The sequence below is a fragment of the Sceloporus occidentalis genome, unplaced genomic scaffold (genome assembly GCF_023333645.1).
Source record: "Sceloporus occidentalis isolate IW3139 unplaced genomic scaffold, rSceOcc1.0.p SCAF_8, whole genome shotgun sequence".
NCBI lineage: Eukaryota > Metazoa > Chordata > Lepidosauria > Squamata > Phrynosomatidae > Sceloporus > Sceloporus occidentalis.
In genome coordinates, this window is record NW_028316988.1 from 46,753,374 (window position 1) to 46,774,257 (window position 20,884).

The 20,884-nt window shown below is 38.5% G+C and overlaps 1 protein-coding gene across 1 annotated transcript in view; it reads right to left on the reverse strand.

Annotated features, from left to right (window-relative positions):
- The window catches only part of LOC149308836 (ribosomal protein S6 kinase alpha-6-like), a 51,052-nt gene that overhangs the window by 16,326 nt on the left and 13,842 nt on the right, over window positions 1-20,884 (reverse strand). Inside the window, exons 2-10 of the mRNA XM_089536532.1 lie at window positions 20,767-20,826; window positions 14,001-14,120; window positions 11,704-11,785; window positions 10,851-10,931; window positions 8,248-8,327; window positions 5,845-5,951; window positions 5,540-5,577; window positions 1,194-1,336; window positions 400-470 (exon numbers count right to left, since the gene is read on the reverse strand). Coding sequence (XP_089392658.1) covers window positions 400-470; window positions 1,194-1,336; window positions 5,540-5,577; window positions 5,845-5,951; window positions 8,248-8,327; window positions 10,851-10,931; window positions 11,704-11,785; window positions 14,001-14,120; window positions 20,767-20,826 — 782 coding nt within the window. The remainder of the gene's footprint in view (window positions 1-399; window positions 471-1,193; window positions 1,337-5,539; window positions 5,578-5,844; window positions 5,952-8,247; window positions 8,328-10,850; window positions 10,932-11,703; window positions 11,786-14,000; window positions 14,121-20,766; window positions 20,827-20,884) is intronic.

Consider the following 20,884-nt stretch of genomic DNA (forward strand, 5'->3'; position numbering starts at 1 on the left):
TGTTTAAATATTATATTTTAAAGAAACAGACATGTTAAAGTTGCAACACTGGGGAAAGCAGATGACATTAAGAAAAGAAGAACCAAGTATTACAGAGGGATAGGTTCAATGAAGAAAACCATGGCTCTGAGTTTGCAAGACCTCAGCAGGACTGTCCATAATAAGGTCTCCTGGAAGTCTCCCATTCATAGTGTCTCCATTAAATTTAAGCAAACTCAAAAGCAAATAACAACAGTGTCAGAAGTTTGTACTGTAATTTGTATGTAGGCACACATACATTTCATAACAGACACTTTTTACAGTTTATTTTTCTTGCTTTATTATTTCACACAAGTGTCTCTTTCTCTCTCTCTCTCACACACACACACATGTTAAAATTAATAAATAAATTACACTTACTTGAGTATCATATTCATGGTTTCATTTCGATCTTTACCTTGAAATGGTAGCGTACCAGTAAGCATTTCAAACTAGAAAATAAACAAATACCCAACATTTAGCAACTTAAATTTTGTATTTTACAAATGAAAAACAAATAAAACAAAACTAGTACTTGAAACTACATTTTATCCTATCTTAACTACTTTGCATTCTATTACAGTAAAAAAAAGCAGTGTAACATTAAAGCAACAAAAATATGGCCAGAGAAGGCTTTTATATTAAACAGTCCTAATGGGTTTGTAATAAACCAAAATATTTTAAATGACTCTGTGTGTGTTGTGTGTCCAGATGTTAAAACAATATTTTAGACAAAACTCTCTGAAACACAAAAAGTAATCTCTGTGGGAATTTTATAGCATTTAGAACCATAAAAATGAATTTGCAACATAATATAATCTTCAGACAATCACCTCTCTATACAAAAACACTGCTATACCACTATGTTACACCAAAGCTTTCTTTCACAAAATATTGTTTTCAATATTCCTCCATTTCCAGTTATTTATTTTTGTTAACATGTTGTGTTAAACTGTTTTTAGCACTTTCAGGAAACAATTGCAAAAATAATGAAAAAGGCACAGTACTTTTGATAAAGAAAAAAAATCTTTTCTTAGTATGTGTCCTAAGCAATATAATACTGTATCAAAGTCCTCCAGAATATCAAGAACTTGTGCACAGCTTATCTACGTTTGCAGCAACATTAAGAATCACATCTGCACATCGTGTTAAATAGGCAATGAAACATACAGTACCATAAGAACACCAAATGACCACCAATCTGCACTCTGGTTGTGGCCTCGCCTGTTTACAACTTCAGGTGCCATGTACTCTACAGTACCACAGAAAGAGTAGGCTTTCTTCTCTTGATCGACGGATTCTTTACTGAGGCCAAAATCTAAAACAGTATTATAAAGGTATACCAAGTAAAGAAACTTTGTGCAAAGGTGGCAACAGAATATAAAAATATGAATTCTTTAGGAGTGCATGCATATGTATCATTCCAGGGACTGAGTAGGAGATATTGTGGTCTTCCAGTTGTTCTTGGAACCCAACACCCATTAGTTCCAGCTAGCATGTTAAATTGTTCAAAGTCACTGAATTTATGGTTCAATATCTGAAGGATCATAGCTTCCTGAACAATACTACACGCTACTGTACTTCACAAATGTAAAGATGGGATCCACTACAGCTAACTTGTGCACTCTAGGAGTAAAAAAAATGAAACTCTGCTGTTTTAGCTCAGCTGAAATATATGAAACTGTACAATGACACATTACTGTTTTGCTAAATTTACCATATTATACTGTCTACTGAAATTTTGCTTGTAATATTCTTCCACAAAAACAAATTCTTCAGCCTCAGGGACCTCTGTGAACTCCTCCTTGGCCTATTCATACAACTTAAATTTTTGCCAGTGTCAAAGTACCAGCTGAATGTAGTAGCATGTACATTACAAAGAGCTTTCTACACATATGATCAACATGACTGAACATGAGTTTATACAATGGCTGTAAAGCAAGCAGAGTTTAGTTGCCCTCCTACTAATACATTCTTGTTAATCGGTAATCAGTTGTTAAATCCTTCCAAAATGTTAAAATGATGAAGCACAGTCTTCAGCAGCTATGCAAAATCGTGTAACCAGTTCAACTGAAAAGTACTGATTTTTTAATAGAAATCTTGCTCTAGGAAATTATGGCTATGATTCAAAAAGGCTACAGCTAAACACACTTGGAGCAGAATTCAAACATATAGCCGCGTTAGTCTAGAGAATCAGTATGTAGTAGAGAGACCTTGCAGCATCTTGGAGACTAACAGAACGAAAGAAGGTGGCAGTATGAGCTTTCGTAGACTTCAGTCTACTTCCTCAAATAAATTTAGTGGAGTGGAAATGGACAGACATATAGATGCCATTGGTATGTGAGAATGCCAATTCAAATTCAAAACCCTTTGTATATGGAAATGAAGTAGCAAGTCCAGTTTGACTTTGGAAACCAGCCTGTAGGTGAGGAGAATAGATAAGTGTAGGTCACCCCCCCCGCCCCCCCCCCGAGGACGGGGGGTCAGATAGGGTTGAAATGTATATAGTGAGCCTCTTGGAGTGACTCACGCTGACAAAGAGATGCTACCGTTCAGCTATAAAAGTGGCTTGCCTCAAGCTGCTGTGGTGAAAGTTTCAAGGAAAGAACAGACTACAGGCATGGCTCCTGCACAATTGTTTGCAAAGTTTCTATGGATCATGGCTTTGAACTTTACATGGCTTCCTCCAGTGTCCAGGAACAGAGTAAAGGGAATACTGCAAGTGTACAAAGATAAAGCCAACGTTTTATTTAATAACCAAGGCGCGTTACAGACGGCACAGAAGGGGCAGTCTTGTGCCGCTGCTGGTTGCTGTGTCTGGGAACCGCAGCATCCAAACTGCGTGGTTCCCGGACGCAGCAAAGAAGGAGCGCAAAAATTGTGCTCCTTCCTTGGCCCCGGAAGAGACGCTGTGAGGCGCTAGTCACACACTCGCGGCGTCACTTCCGCTGTGCGCCGTGCAGATGCAGAGCGTCGCTACGTCAAAATGGCGGCGGCCGTGTGGATTGGCCGCCGCCATTTTGACGAAGTCATTACACACGAGGGGCAAGGTGCATCAGGAAGCGCCACCCCTCACGCGTAATGACGGCGCCTCATGGGCCTGTCTGTAACGCGCCTAAGGGTCACTCCAGCTAGCACCTTTCTCTCTTACACAGGCAGTGAAAGCAAGCCTCTCCTTTGAATCAGGGCACTCACACAATTATTTCAGGGTATTCACACAATAGTTTTTCTCCCAACATGAAAGCCTAATGCAGTGATGGTGAACCTTTTACAGACCGAGTGCCCAAACTGCAACCCAGACCCCACTTATTTATTGCAAAGTGCCACGTTCCTCTGGGTTTCTAGTAAGAAACTCTGGCAAACTTTGTGCTAGGGTGTGCCATAGGTTCGCCTTCACTGGCCTAATGCGTTCTTAGTGTTAGCAGATGAGGTGGCTTAACCCAGAGGCTTACATGATCTTTCTTCCTCTCCTGTCACATGGAACTTCCTTCTCCCCACTTTAACTTTTAGAGCCAGCTATGGTGCAGCATTATACCTTTATTAGCATTTTCATCAACCACAGTTAGCTCCAAATTGCCCTTTGTAGCCATGGCTAGGTTTTAAACTGTGGTTTGAGTTAACCACATTGCAGTTAAATTGTAGTGTGATCTCTGAAAATGAAAGGGGGTAGGGAATGTATAGGTAATTGAGAGGAAGGATTATGTCAGCCTAGACAGAAGTCCCAGTAGTCTAATGTGGTGAGAGTAATGGCCAATGCTACTTTGACACAAGACGTGACATGATGAAAAAGTAAATCCATCTAGAGGAGGTTTTGAGAAGCCACAACTGGCTCTCTAACAACCACATAAAACATAGGTTATACCCAAGGCTTGCATTCATATGGTAGGAGGAACCCAAGAGCCTACTACATTCTTCCACCAACTCCTATTCTATAGAGATTTCATCTACAGATGATGATCCACTATGTGGATTCTGAGAAACAGGTGGGGAAGCCCACTCAGCTGCCTCTGAAAGTACAGGCTAGACCATTAAGTACATGTAATATTTACTGTACCACTTATTACGTAAATTATGAACATAGACACAATGATATAAAAACACTATTAACCATGATGGAGAGCACTGTGCATCGATCAAATTCAAGAAATTATAAGCCATATGGTTTCCTGTGAATTTATAACAACGTGCAGAAAGCAAAGCTTTTATCATATAATATTGTTACTGTTCATATAGGTTTCCCAGGATTTGAGATAGACAGACCATAGACAGACAATTCTGTATTTGTTTGTTTGTTTACTGTAATAATACTCCACTCTTCAGCCAGAAAAACGTAGAAATATGATTTCAGCTTGGATACTATCATTAGATATATTCCTTATTACGTTAAAAATGACTCCTTTTTGAGCTTTAGAAGACTTGATGGCAAAATAAACTGTACTAAAACAGATAAAATGTAAGTGTAAATGACACTTACGACAGACAAACATGTGCACACACACCCACAATCAAAGTAGTGGTCCATACAATTGTAGCTGAAGTGCACAAATATCTACTTGTCTCCAGTACACTAGGAAAAAAACTTGCTAGTCCTCCACAAGATATCTTAAGGAGATCAGATGACTGCTGAAGCACCTTTAAATTCTACAGTTCTTTGATCATTTCTCTAGGTTATCTTTCTCTAAGGTGTTTATTTTAGCCTAGGTAATTCCCATCATACCCTGTTTTCCTATGTTGGCTTTGCTTAGATTGTACCATTCTGAGTTGCTATGATTTTACATCAGTTTTATGCATCAAATGTTTGTGAGTCTTCCTTGCAGTATATACCCTGAAAGGCAGTATATACCTTGAAAGAGTATACAAGAAAGAAAGAAAGAAAGAAAGAAAGAAAGAAAGAAAGTTAAAGGGAGTATCTGCCACCTGGAGCATATGTCCTCAGTTACATTTCTGCTTAAGAAGCCATGTTAGAGTTTGCCTGGATTCAAAGAACTAGATTAAAGCATGAAGACTATAAATGCTTCATAATTTTGGACTCAGACATGATGTTAGCAGACAATATCTGCTGCAGTTGCATTGTACAATTGGAAGCAAGTGATGTCTCCACTTTCAGTAACTACCAGTTCCTGTTGAAACCCACTCCTAATGGTCCAAATCACTGTCATAAGATTTTCAATAGGCTGGGGAGAGTAGGAAAGTTATGTCCCAACTACAGAATAGAATCCGCTAGGGTTTTCATTTAATATCTTGGTGCAAAATCCAGTTCAGCCAATGTCCATTGTAGCTCAAATTTTAAAAAAGGTGCTGCCTACTAGGATATGTGAGAGTAGGCTAGTCAACTGGATAGGACACTAGAGGAAGACATAACCGCTTAGAATAAAACCATGTTCACCTAAAAGTGTACTGAAAATGAATGACAATAAAAATTTCGAAAAACATGATTGATTTTTTAAAAATCTGCTTTCATAAATAATTATACAATTTCTACAAATAAGAAAACATTGTTATATTGATAGATTCCACCTACCTGTTAACTTGATATGTCCTGCTTCGTCAAGCAAAATGCTGAAAATTAAAATTCACATTCACCAACACATAACAGGAATATTTTAAAGACATTTTAGTGTAGCAATCCAACAAATAAGAATTATGTTAAGATTATGCATATAGTCTATTAACAAATTTACAGTAGACAAGTCCATTTTAATATATGTATTAGAAATTAAAATAAAGAAACTGAGCTTTCAGGTTATTCTAGCTCTATCTCATAAAATGCAGATCAGCCTTTAAACAAGAGTACTGTAGTAGGAGATAAAATACATTTTACTTTACTTTTCTGGCTTCAGGTCCCTGTATACAATTCCCAAGCTGTGCAGATGATCCAAAGCAAGGGCCAGTTCTGCGAGGTAGAATTTCACATCTTCCTCTGTAAACATAACCTAATAAGAACTATATAGATTTACATTCTGCTCTTGTTAAATTTCTATATATCTTAAGATATTTACAAACTCCCTTGATATTTAAAAAATTGTGATGCGGATTAACTAGGTACTGGTAACTTCCTATACACTAGCAGAGGGAGAGAAGATGAAGGCACACACCACCATGCCTAGCCCCAGAGGCAGATGAAAGGCTCTCCCTCCATCTTAACTGCTACCATCCTGGCCTTGGAGAACAGGCAGTATCTGCTGGGCTTTATCACCCTTCCCCACTGCTATTCCCTTCTCCTTTTGTGTCACGTCCTTTTCAGATTGTAAACCTGAGGGCAGGGAACTGTCAAATTAACAATCTGTAAGGCACTCTGAAGGGGTTTGTGGCAGAAGAGCAGGGTAGAATCACAGAATCATAGAGTTGGAAGAGACCACAAGGGCCATCCTGCACAACCCCTGTCATGCAGGAACTCTCAGTCAAAGCATCCCCCACAGATAGCCATCCAGCCTCTGTTTAAAGACCTTCAAGGAGGGAGACTCCACCACTCTCCAAGGAAGTGTATTCCACTGTCGAACAGTGTAAAAATACTCCAAATAAATAAATAAATGATGGGAGATCAAGCTGCTTACACACCATGAAAAAAGGCAAACATCACAGTGGACCTAACAATCCCGTTGGCTCTCACAGAGAAGGGACAAAATCCTCCTGCTATTGCCCCAATGTCTGGCAAAAATAATGGGCTGAAAAAAGGAAAATGAAAAGGTCATGAACAAATCATGTCAAAGGAAGGTCTGAACGCAACCCAGACACTCCTTATCCCAAGCCCCCTGTTCCAGGGATCATGTGGTCAAAAGGGTGGGAATACATCTCCAAGTGCTATTACTTTATGGGTAGTGCCAAAAGCCAGGGCAGATATTGTCTGTCATGTTAATACATGTGTGAGATTCATTTATTACTCTTTTATTTATCAAATTTATACCCTGCCTTTCTCCTGGAAGGGGATCCAATGTGACTATGGGATCCAAGTATTTCAAATACTTTAAACAATAAAACATCTCTCAGTATTGAGCTGTTGGCAAACACTGAGATCCAAATACTGTACAGCCATTTTCAAAAGTCATTTCTGAAGTATTATTGATATATCTATATCTATCTACATATATCATGCCAAGTTCTATTTCAGTAGATGTCAAATAATTCATACCCAAAAGTTTATGGACAGAAAGAAAACACAAAATCCCATTTTCTCTGGTTTGGGGAAAAACAAATATCTAAACATTAATTTACTTTATGAATAAGAAGTTCTAGACACAAATGGAACATCTACATTTCTCTATTCATACACCAAGCACTTTACTGCACAATCTTATGCATGTTTACCCAGAAATATTTCCCCCTGCATTTAACTGGAATGATTCCCAAATAAGTGAGTACAGATTGCAATTCATTAAGGGAAACACACCAATTATTGGAGACTCTGGTCTGTTAATTAATGAGGCCCAGACACTCACATATTCAACTCACTTTTTTTAGCATCAGCCCTAAAACCCAAGCATAAACTATCCCCTAAGTGACTTCTAAAGATGGTTCAATAACACAAGTGAGTCAACTGGGTGCATCTTAATATTTTGGCTTCTACAACTGGAGATGTCCCATTGTGGCTTCATTCCTTTCTATGTCCCATTGTGGCTTCATTCCTTTCTATCAACCTATATTCTTAATTTACTTGAACTCAGAATAATTCCAAATTAAAGGAATGACTTCAGGTTACAGGAATAAAAGGAAACCACTTCAGAGTGTTTTTTGAAGGGCGAAGAAAGCCATGCTTGCAAGCATACAGCAAAGTGCTTAATATACTTATTAAATTGGATAATTTTACATTTTAATTTGTAATCTTAAATTTGACTGAAATAGAATTCATTGGGAGGGCTAATGAGAGCTAACATCACAATCCTTCACAGAATTAAAAAGGTACAGCAGATATTTATTTCCTACATTTATAACTTGCTCTTTTGAGGAGCTCAAAGCACCATGTATGATACTATCCTATCCATTCCATAGTATCTTCACAACAACATTACACAGGAGATTAGGCTGACAGGCAGCGAATGGCTGAAGGTCATCCTGTAAACTTCATGGCTGAATGAAAACAGTGCGTCAGATTTGGGCATGGAAGATTCAAGCTCATGTTCCTGCTCCAGACATTAAACTTACCTGCCAGACTATCTATCTCTAAAATGAATGTTGCATGTATGTTATTGCCCTCTAAATGTCGCTCATGCTTAAAATTTCTAAAATACATACCTCTTTGGATAATCTTGTGAAAACATCTCCTCCCCTGAGAAAATCCAGTATTAAATATAGCTTCCCTTCAGTCTGAAAGGCTGATTTGACAAAGCAGACATGAATCAATTTTATTTGACAATAGAAAAATTATATACACATCGTATATGAAATGTTAAATAATGTCTTATTTCGAGAGCATGCCTGGCATTTGAAATATTAAAACTGCTCAGCCAAAATAAATTAATGTTCTTCCATTTTATGAATAATAGTGGTCAAAATGCTATACTCATCCTACATTCAGTTACAACATTAAAATATTTTACTATTAGTCTCCAGCAAAGGAATTTGGGATTTTTAGGGCCTACTGCAAAAATGAAGGTATTTAGTTTTTGAATGCAACCAATTATTAAACCTTTAAGTCAGGGACAAGAAACTCTCATGAGTTAGGAGGTTGCACAGGCGCACCATAGGTGGCCTTGGAGTGTCTATCCACCAACACACCTGGAAGTTTTGGCACAAAAGTGCCTCAAATGCCCCTTAGGGGGTCATAGGGGCAATTTTTTTGCCATCTCTGGGCCATTTTAGATGTAGAAGAGCCCCCCACCCCCAAGACAAGGAATTAACTCAGAAGTCAACACTGAAATTCCTTCCTATTTTAAAACAGGTCTCTTTGGGGCCCAAAATGGCCAGGGAGAAAGCACAGATGTGGCAAAACTGTCCATTCACAACCCTGTGGCATTTGAGTGTCGCATTTGTTGGAGGGGGAAAATCGGTGGTCCTGGAGGCTGCAATTGGCCACACTTTACTCCGCCCTGCTTTAAGAACTTTCAGGTGAAAAATATATTTGTTAAATTCATTAACTGTTTGTCCTTTGTAAATACAGTTGGCCCTCCTCATAGGCGGGCTTGCCTTCCGTGGCTTTGAGCTTACGTGGAAGGCAAGCCTCACTAGAAATAATGAGGTGTGTACCCTAGCACCACCACGAGCATGCACCTCATTATTTCCTATGGGGCCTGAGCATATGCTCATTTCCCCATATGCAGGGGAGTCCGGAACGGATCCCCCGCGTACAGGGAGGGCGGACTGTATCATTATTACTTCGTATAAGAAGAATATTCAGCGTGAATTCAGCTGAATATTATTAGGACAGACAAGCAAATATGTGAAAAAAACACATTTCATGCTGGATTACAATTAACTTCCCAATTTGGTCATGTTGAGGTAAATATCTAACATTTAGGAGACCTGTGACAGGCTACCAGCATGTCATATACTATCATGCATGCAAATTGCTCTTGAGCAAAGGACCTTTTGAACATTTAACAGCAATTTTTTAAATACATGTGTATGAAACTACAGTTATTTTGAGCAAGGCCAGTTGTAGATGTAGAATGAATAGTGCGGAAAGATCCTGTATTTTCAATTTCATTTGAACAAGCCATCCTTGTACTTTCCTGATATTGCTATTTTTTTTGTAGTAAGAAGGCATGTATTTACTTTGCCATCAGGAGGATTATCAGAGTAACTGCTACACTACAGGGAGATTAATTGAAATGCTTAAAGCTGTCTTAAAACTTTGGCCAGGCCATACTAGTGGCCCATGAGAAATGTTCAGTTGAAGATTTCGAGGTACTTTTTCATACAGACCATAGTTAAACAATACACAACATTATCACAAGATGTGGTAACAACCAGCTTCAAATGTGTAGCAGAACCCTTCCACTAATTCATCTTTCAACAGCTCTAGTCCTGATGGCTAAATATGATTTCTAACACTGGAGGCAATATGCCTCAATACCAAAGGAAGAAGGTCAATGCCTCCTATATACAGGCTTCCCACCAGCAATCATCCTGGCCAAGATGGGAAAGAAAATAATGGATTAAATAGGACTTTGGTTCATCTGGAAGAGAACCTCCAATTTTGTTTCATTTTTAATGAGCACAAAGCAGCCACCTTCTGAACTGGTTACTTGCATAGCATCTCTGCGTGTCAGTACCCTAGAATTGCTACTCAAAATTGGGAAGCAAAACGGTCAGTAACTCAAGCTGTAACACCCTTTTGAAGACGGATAATTCTTTCTCAGGAGGTCTTTAAGCAGAAGCTGGATGGCCATCTGTCGGGGATGCTTTGATTGAGATTTCCTGCATGGCAGAATAGGGTTGGACTGGATGGTCCTTGTGGTCTCTTCCAACTCTACAATTCTATGAGTCTATGATTCTAAGCTGTGTTACAGAAATAAATAGCCATCTTCAGTCACTGTTCCTCAGACTTTTTGTACTACAGGTAACCTGCCCCCCCCACCACAAAAAAAGAATTAAATTTAGAATTACAGTTCTCATAAAAGGTTTACCTTTTGTCGTTTATGAGAAAGAATTATTCGTCTTCAAAAGGGTGTCACAGCCTGAGATTGACCGTTTTGCTTCCTAATTGGGAACTTTTTCAACCTCCATTGAAATAGGCTTAATCTATCTGGTTAAATTACATTATGGATCATAATCAGGTGTTAAGATTAGTATAATTAGCCTTTTTACCAATTTTGGGGTGAAATTCAAATTCTACAGGTGGGATACTGTTTGACAAACCCACACCACAACACTGCAAACGACAAAGAAAGACTCACCATAGTGCAGTTTGACAATAAATGGATGATTTACTTCTACTAATATATCTCTCTCCATCTTTGTACGAACTCTATCTCGAACTACAAACGAAAATAACAGTTGTACACATAAATACATAATTTGATTATGTATATATCCTAATCAAGATAAAACAGTGTCTCCTGTTGATATGTGGGCCTGTCGATTCTATGTTAATATATAACCACTAAAGCCTGCAGTAGGCACAATCCACATATCATTCTCTCTCCATAAACCAATAATGGCCTCTATACAAAATCATTCTAATATTCTTCAATGGAGATGACACAGGAAAGATTCAAGTGACTGGACATTCACCAAACACATACAAACATTAACTCAAACATCATGAAAAATTAGCTCATACTAACAATAATTATACACACACACACACACACACACACCTTGATCTTGCCCCTGATATAAAGGACACCATCTTACTACACTATTATATTTAATGAGACTTGAGCATCCACGGATTTTGGTATCCACAGGGGTCCTGGAACCAAACCCCAGTGGATACCAAGGGCCAGCTGTACTGTCTTGACCCAAGGAAACAGCTGGGTAAACCACAACTCTGTCCATCATTAAATGGTATACTTTTAAGCAAATAGTAAGCGGGTCTCATAATAGCCTTCTGATGTGTGCCTTGAAGGAACAAAGCCTAAAACTTTAAAGCCAAATATATTTACAAAGGATTCAAGTATCCCTATCTTCAATTGGCCATATATGTATCTTTAATACAGGGATGACTTTTACAAAATATTTAGCAACTAAACAAGTATGCTCAACAAAACAATTAGTTTACTGAGCTTTTTCTTTTCTTAAATATACCTTTCAAAGAAGCTTTCTTCAGAACTTTCATTGCATACAGCTGCCCAGCATCGGGACCAATAATTTTCCTTACAAGGAAAACCTAAGCAAAGAAGAAAAATATTTTTATAAGCAATTGCTAAACTGTGTATAACTAGGTTGTCCAACACTGAAGTCAAACAATTTTAAGAGAGCAATGAATCCCAAAACATTTAATTCAGTAAGCTCCTGAAAGGTATGCAAAATAAGCCTAAAGTACTACTTCTTATTTCCTATATACCTCAGCTAAGGAAGTAGATGCGGTCCTAGCCATTACTTCTTTAACAGAATAATTTGGTACCAGAAATAGCATGGAAAGAATAAAGACAGCGTCCTTCATCGCAAAAAAAGGAGAGGTCAACATATTTCAACAATCTTTTCATCCAAAACTAATATGCCCAGATAAGCCTATCATGAGTAAACACAAACATTTTGAATCTTGTAGAAACCACTTGAAAACTTCTTCCAAAATGCATCCAAGGATGACCTTTTTTCTTTCACCAGCCTTCACTTTTCTTATGATTTTGATCTTGGTGGTCACATATATCAATACTTAACATGGTCAGCTGCTAGCTGGCGAATGGGATTCTGCCTAAACTGCTTTCCCGCTTTCTTTCTGCTTTGCTGCTCATGCACATTTAATAAGGGATTCTAGAAGCAGCTGCCATTTACCTTGCCTGTTATGGGCAGACACATACAGCTACAGTAAGATCTGCTAGAGAATCCTATTCTTTTCTAGCTCAAGCTTTAATTGTTTACTACAGACACACTGCTGCAACCCACCCCTGAAAATTTGCTTTTCTCCAGCCCTCCCTTCACCAATACAAATGCTAATATAAATTCCAGCTAGAAAGAGGAAAAGGAGCCTTTGGAAGGTGTAAATGACTCAGTAAAAGTCAGAAAGTAAAATGAACTTTACTGCCGCTAGTCTTAATTCTCTGAACTGAATTCTATAAAAATGAATATAATCCATAACCAGCAAGAAATGATAGGTTGTGCAAAATAGACTAAAGACCAAAAACATGTAGATTTGTATCCTCTCTTTATGAAAGTGCAAACTCAAAGGATGAATGGTCACAAATATCCCAGGGTGGTATGAAGGAGGACAGAAGGAAAACAAAACCAATGAAGTTTTGAACATTATTCATTCTTGGATTAGTATCATTAGAAGAATAGGAGTTATACAAGGTTAAAAACTGGTCTTCATTTACTCAAACTCCAATTTAGATATTAGCACTGCCCAAATTAACAATACTTCAGAAATAAGAGAATGTTGAAATTCACATGCAAATGCATGGATAATAATGAACTATACTTAACAATGGAAACAGAGAGGGAAAGAGAATGGAAGAACAGAAAGAGGAAGGAATAATTTTAATCTTCTAATTATGGTTACATGATCAAGCACCAAATATACCAACATTAGAATCCCCATTCCACAACAATATTACATTTATTGTGCCCATCAATCCAGGAGTAAGTATAAAATGTTTTTTTTTTTAATCACAATAACATATTTCTATACCATTTACTTTTCAAAAGTGTAAAGCAGGGTAAAAGCAAAATCCGTAAATATTATGAAACATGAAAGAAAAAGAAAAAAGAGGGAAAGCAATTAGAATCTTCTCAGTTGTGTTTTGCAGAAAACAGCAACTCATCCAAAACGTTTGCACATTTTAATGTTCAGTAATGATGCAACAGATGAACACACATATGTTTAAAGGACATTTTCATAGATGTTTTAAATGATGTTGGCTAATCATTTACCTTCAACAAATCAAGGATGGTGTCTCCGTTACATCAAAAGCAAAATGTTCTAATTTCAAGAAAATTACTGAAATACGTTTAAAAAAGAAAGTGCCTTGTGAGTGTGGATGAAGTGTAAAGAAGTGTTTCAGGAACTTACTATAGTCAGTGCCACATAACACAACTATACAATACCTTGCAAATGCATCCATCCCCATTGGAGGGTTCCACATTTTGCTGTCTTACAACTTGGAATAGACACTCATTTAACTGGCATTGTTTCCACTGAAGGTACATGAGATACTCCACATTGTGGAGGTGCAGAATAGGCCAGTTAAATCCACTTCCATCCCAAATTGTAACACAACAAACTGTGGAAAAATCAAGGACAAGGATGAATGTTTGTGTGAAGCACTGTTATATACCAACCCAACACAAAACAAACAAACAAATGAAACACAAGTTAAAATGAAAACATGAGTCTGCTTAGAACACACAGCATTTTGAATCAAGGAAAACTCCTTTCATCTTACCTTTCCAAATGATCCCTGACCAAGGACTTTAAGTAATTCAAACTGTGCAGGATCTGCTTTTTCACATCCTTCTTTCACATGGTGAGTAATAGGGATCTCTTTCACAATTCCTTCATCATCCTATTCAAGCAAAAATGTAGTAACAAATCCTTATTCCCTATACAAGTCCCTATTTATACATCTGTAAAAGGCAATATGATTTATAATTCATTCTTCTCTTAAAAACTTGAGTTCAACTTCTATGGCCAGTAGCAAATCCCAAGGACTGAAACTGACTTCTAGATCCACTAGTTACCTACCTTTAGGTTATATGGACTAATACTGGTTTCCAACTTTACCTGGAGATGCCAGAGATTGAGCCTGACACCTTTTGTGTGTATGGCTTGTACAAAAGTTAAAAACAGTCACATTAAAACTTTAATTTAAAATAGCTTTAAAGGGCAGTTGAAATGGCTATTTTAATCTCCTGTCCCCTTCTCTTTCATTCTCTCATCCTTTTTCTCCTTGTGCCCTTAGTTCACCTAGGTCCAGAACACACTGCAGAAATAATCCAGTTTGAGACTGCTTTAACTGCCCTTGCTCAATGTTAGGGAATAATTCAGGGAACTGTAGCTTTGTGAGACATTTCACTTTCTCTGTCAAGAGAGCTCTGGTGCTGCAATAACCTACAATTCCAAGGACTCCCTAGCACAGAGCCAGGTCAGTTAAACTGGTCTTGAACTGGATTATTTCTGCAGTGTGTTTTCAACAACATCAATAACATCCAAAATCCACGAAACAGTGATACCTTTACTGGGCCAACCAAAATGCAGAAATTACATGTCACAAGCTTTCGAAGCCCAACTAGGTTATTCATCAGGAAAAGGTATTTAAAATAATACAGGAGGAAGGGAAATGAGTATGTTAGTCAAAGGCCTGCACTTTGAAAGTGGTGGTGGTTTCTGAGCATGGAGGGCTATCTGTGCAGGCAGGCCACTCCTCCATCTGGCCATGTGGCATTGGGAGACATAGCATTTTAAAGTCCTGGAACTTTAAATACCATTAGCAAAACAAAAGGGTACTTCCTATGAGATCCAGGATTTCTAGTTAAACTTGTTTTTGTGATAACAATGATGATGATTTGAGGTGTGAGAAAGGATTTCGCAACCTGGCTAGGGAGAAAAAGGAAAATGTGGCCAGTGAGAGGCAGTGGTTAATGAGATTAACCCATTAAAGTCAGTTCATAGAAAGGTCTTGTAGCACCTTTGAGACTAACTGAAAGAAAGATCCATCAGTGATATCTTTATTGGCCAACCGAAATGCACAATATACTTGTTGCAAGCTTTCGAAGCTCCATGGGCTTCTTCATCAGGCAAGATGTTACAAACTAAACAGGAGGAATAAACAACAACTGGAGATGTTAGTCAGATGCCTGCATGTTGTTTCAGTCCTTAGTAAAGATGGTATGCTGGGGAGGATGTCTTTTGCAGGCAGGCTCCTCCTCCTTCTGGCCATAGGGAGATTTTCAAAGTCCAGGAAACTTAAAGTACATTTGCATCTCAACAGGGACCCCTCTTTTGAAGTAATTAAATTGCCAGCATTTTTCTTTCTTTCAGTTAGTCTCAAAGGTGCTACAAGATCTCTCTACATAGATTTTACAGACTAACACAACTATACAGTACCTTTGAATTCTACCATTAAAGTCAGTTTGGAAAATTTCTGTTTATATTTGGATAAGTTTCTTTGGCTGGACCACCATAGAGCAAAACCAGTGCTTCCCATACCTTTACAAATAGAGCTGGGAAGTGTCTAAAATCTTCTATTCGAAGCAGAACTTGGAAAATCATCTTTGGTAGGACCACAGTTTCCACATGTTTTTAACACCTTGAATGTTACTAATGTTACTAATCTGGCAACCCTAACCATACTCAAGGTTGGAACGTTTCTAATGTGTATCATATCTACCTTTGCTTTCTGCAAATATGAGTTACATGCCCCTGTTCTATCTTCTAACATACATTACTGTCAACATGCCATCTTATGAGATCTGATCACATACATGGAAGTAATGGCTAAAATACTGTATTACAACCAATAAATAAATAAATAAATAAATAAATAAATATCAGAAGCTAGCACATTTTGCCAGATCTAGGTAAGTCGTGATGGATAAAAAATAAATCATAACAGACACCACACTAAAAGGGACAAACACGGATTACTCCCGTTTGGTTTATTCTTTTATTTACAATTCTTTTCAACCAAAAAGTTAAAAAGAAATGTTTAGGTAGGCCTCTGAGTAAAATAATAATCATGCTATTCACTATTGAAAGGAGGAAGGCTACATATTCAAGGGATGTGGCAGAGGAGAGTCCCTTCTCCCTATGCAGTTTTATAAATCTATAAACTCATATCACTACTTGACAGGAAGCCCCTTCTTATCTGATGGGTTAGGGACCGGAGCACTGTCAGAAAGTAGAACTGGTTGAAAAGTGGAACCTTGGTGTTTGTAGCTTATAAATGAATTCTGGCCACTGAAGAATGTAAATAATAATAATAATAATACCCCACCCTTCTTCCAAGGCTGGGACTCAGGGTGGCTTACAAAATTAAAACACATTCTGTATCACATTCAAATGTATGCAAAAGCTTAATAACATACTATGTGTATACACACACACACACTGTATTATAAGCACAAGTACTGTACAGTAATACTGTAAAGTAATACTGTAATACTGCCCACAATCTCAAAAGCTCCACGATCAACCAAACGCAAACTGAAAGAGCACTGCCCACAATCTCTGAAGCACCATGGACCAAATGCGGGGGGGGGGGGGGGGCTTTGAAATGCTATGGAGCGTGGTTTGGACTGCTCCCATGTGCATGTGTATGCATGCTGCTTGCAAAGTAAGCTGGGGGGGGGGGGGGGTTGGAGGTCCCAAACCTTCATAGTCAACAGCACCTTCCCCCCCCCCCTGCCTTAGTTCATTTTGCAAGCAGTGTGCATTGTGAGCAGTCCAAAGCAAGCGAACCTCCATAGGAAAAACAACTGATACAAGCCCTATCTTTCCACACTTGCAAATTACACAGACAAGTTTCATTAATTTAAGGAGGGATCTGCTCTTTCTATATGCAAGCCTCAGGACTGTGCACACATGTGATCCCAAGCGAATCTCGAAGGCAAGAATAACTGACGTTAAGAGAGAATCCCTTGTTTAGTTATTGGAACATGTCTGTAATTTGCAAGTGTTGAAAAAGTAAGTTGTCAAAAACCTGGGGATTCCTCTACGCTAACCTCTAAAAATGTCTTCCTGTTCCCCATGATGTTAAGGGATGCAGAAGTTACAAGGCCTGTATTTTCAAAATCGGGATGAATTTAAGGCATGTAATAGGAAGCTGTTTTCTTCTTAAATTACCAGCTTCCTCCAACTATGCACTGATGATATAAACACTATAAAGGTCAAAATTCCCAGTGTATAAAAACACTTACGTCAGAGCCTCTTATTCCTCCTCTCACATAAGATTAGAAGGCATCTAAGTACTTTTCTCATACATATTAAAAATGCATGCCTCCCTTAAGGAAAAAAAGCATTCACGTTGCCTAGTGACAGGAAAAAACAGAAGCTATATCAATCAGTATTAATGAAGTCTTTAACTGATGCCACACACAAGACATTCAACAATGCTATTTTCAAATTTTAATAAATCTGAACATTTACAGAAAGCAGATTCGACCACATCCTGTTTCTATATTCAAGACACATCTTAAACCACTCTTCTCTGACATCACAACTGGTTTCTGTGGAAACTGACACCATCGTAATTAAATAGGAACTTGATGAAAACAGTTTTCATGCAATTGTCAGTGAAAATGATATAATCTCTCTCCTATAATACAACTCTAAACACTTGCTTGCTGAGTCACTCTAGACCCCACATGTAACTGAATTATATTCCTCAGTACATTCACTAATTTGGAAAGCTACAGCCAGTGAATCCTAAATACTGAGTAGCAGCACACAGCGTAACAGAAGAACTTGGAAGCTCAACAGCTGTTTAGCGTGGGCAGTAGTGGCATAAGCAGAGCAGAACTACGAGGGAGAGAGGAAACAGGTGCTGGGTAACTGTATAGTGCTCTTACTCAATTGTTGCTTCAGACTCAGTACTCCTCCCCCTTGGCTTTTGGACCTGCTACAGCCTTCCAAGTCTCTCTTACCTTTCCACTTCCTGTTCCTAGACCTACATTCCTCTACTAACAAGTCTGACCGGCTTCCTTTAATTTCTCTGTTGCAGCAACCTGATTTCACAACTGGGAACATTAGTAGCATAAATCAAGAGCAGACAGGTGTAGCTCAGAACGTGGCAGCAATTTAGCTTTGGATATTCAAAAGGGTCCCACTACTGTTCTTTTCCTCTTCTTCACCCACCCTGACATAAAGCCAAGAACAACAACAACAACAGAATTTACATTTCTATACAGCTTAATTGTGAACTCAGCACTCTCTAAGCAGTTTACAATCTATAAGCCAATTGCCCCCAACAAGCTGGATATTCATTTTACTGACCTACGAAAGAATGGAAGGCTGAGTCAACCCTGGAGCCCTGGGATCGAACTCACAACCTTGTGGCTGCAGAACTGGCATGCCCCAAGGCCATACAATCATCACAGCAGCCAAAGGTGAGCTATCAAGCCAAGACATTTTGTTTGAAGAACTGTATCCAGCTGAGCTCTTAACACCAAGTCTTTCTGAAGTCTGGAGTGAGTAGAAGGGAGTATCTGGATCTAGCAGTATATCAGCAAGGTTTTCTGACTCACAATTATTTAACAATTGCAACAGGAAAATGATTCCCTGCCACCCTACATTAGGAAGCTGAAGTTAAAAATGGCTGCGGGAATCAAGAGTAGATTTTATGTGGAAACACTGTGAGGTCCTGGGTTCAGAGTTCTTTAAGCGCATGTCTTCCGCACAAGATTGGTAGATCTCATAATTCTAGTCAAAACCAAGGCTGAAATCTGCCCAGCCCTGCTTTAAGTAGTTTGCCTTGCCATGTACTGTTACTACATGTAGATTACACTACAGATTAAATGAAGTCTCGGGATTTTTTTTAACAAATTCAGAAAGGCAAGATGAAGCAAGGATTTCTTCCGTTTTAAAATTAAGCTTTAAAATGGATGTAAGAGCTAGCATTCTGCCGCAAGACAAGTGGCCTATTTAGTTCAAATCAATATGTGAAATCTAATCCTGTCCTTCTTGCCCCATGTTACAATGTCACAACACTGCAGTAACAGCAGAAGTCACAACTGGCAGAGTATACCTTTCCACAAAAAGTGACACAGCAAACCTGCCAGGTTTACTTTCCATAATCTTCTGTCCCTTTTAGCTCTCAAATTCAGCCCTCCAAGACGCTTATGTTTCTTGTTGCTGTTAGCTGCCCTCGAGTCGACCTCAACTCATGGCGACCCTGTCTAGTACACAGTGATGGGGAATACAATGCATTGGACTATTCTAATTTTAGTGCTCAGTTGTATATCTTTACTCTTCAGGATCTTGTCTAGTTCTTTCATGGAGGAGGGGGATTCCAACCTTCTTTCAGGATATTTATTACCTCTTGTAAGCCATTCCAGACCGGTTGTGCTGCCCTGATGTTGGACTACATGACCTACTGCAACACCCTGCGGCTGGAAATGTAACATACTCTACATGAGGCTTTACTTGAGGAGCATACAAAAACTTCAGAAAGCCCAAGGAACAGCAAAACTATTTACTAGGACCAGTTTTATGATATACGCAACAACAGGTTAATTGATGTTTCCAGAGACAATTCAAAGTGCACTTTATGATTATACACACACACACACACACACACACTTTAAAGTTGCTTTTTCACTAAAGCTGCAGGACAGCCATGTATTCCAATTTCTTTCCCAAAAGCTATTGAAGTGCCCAGGGTCTGAGGATGATTCCTTCAAGCCTTTACAAATGCTGATGATATCCAGTTCTATGTTGACATTAAACATTCAAATGCTCAGTCTCTCCTAAATTAGTATTTGAAAGAATGGTCACCTGGAAAAGAGCTCACAGACTGGTGTTGGATCCAGATAAATAATATGTGCTATTAGTAGTTTTTGCTGAGTTTTCCAGGAGGTAAATTTGTCAAGCTCCACACCAGAAGAGGTTTTGAATCTGATAACCAGGTACCAGTTACAACTTTATAATAACTCTATTTGCTGTGTCAGCCACTCTCCCTCCTGAAGGCCTTGCAATGTTAACCTATTCTTTTATGAACTTCAGGCTTGCTTTCTTAATTGTACATTGCCTTCATAATTGCTTTCTTAATTGCACTCCTGAAGACAATGCAGATGCTACAAATTGGAATATTCCACTACCCACTTCCTCATGGATGTGAGGCATCATCATCATCACATCCAACCAGTTTTTCTTCTAGTTGCACTAACATCCCATATACACATGTTTTAATTCAAGGTGCTGGTGATTATTTACCAAGCACTTCATGGCTTGGGTCCCAGCCTTGCCTATAAGGTGGCAAAGATAACATCAGGCGTCTGTTCCTGCTGGATCTTCTCCTGTGGATTCAAGTAAGGGGAAAGGCAGAGGAAGAAGAAAACAATGACTGGTCTCTCCTGCTCCAGCCAGACTAGTTTGCATTGTTTTGGGTATATAAACTTCACAAATGACAATTATATTAAACTATTTTGAACTAATTTATAGCAGCTCCCAGCATTATGAGCAATTATGGTTTATGATACAAGTACAGTACTTACATTATAGGAATACGGTTCTCCCTCTTCCATAGGTTCGTCTACCATTTTAATGCCATTTAGCTGAAAGAAGAAAATAGTAATGAGGTGAAATTAGAAACACAAATAACCACACGATATA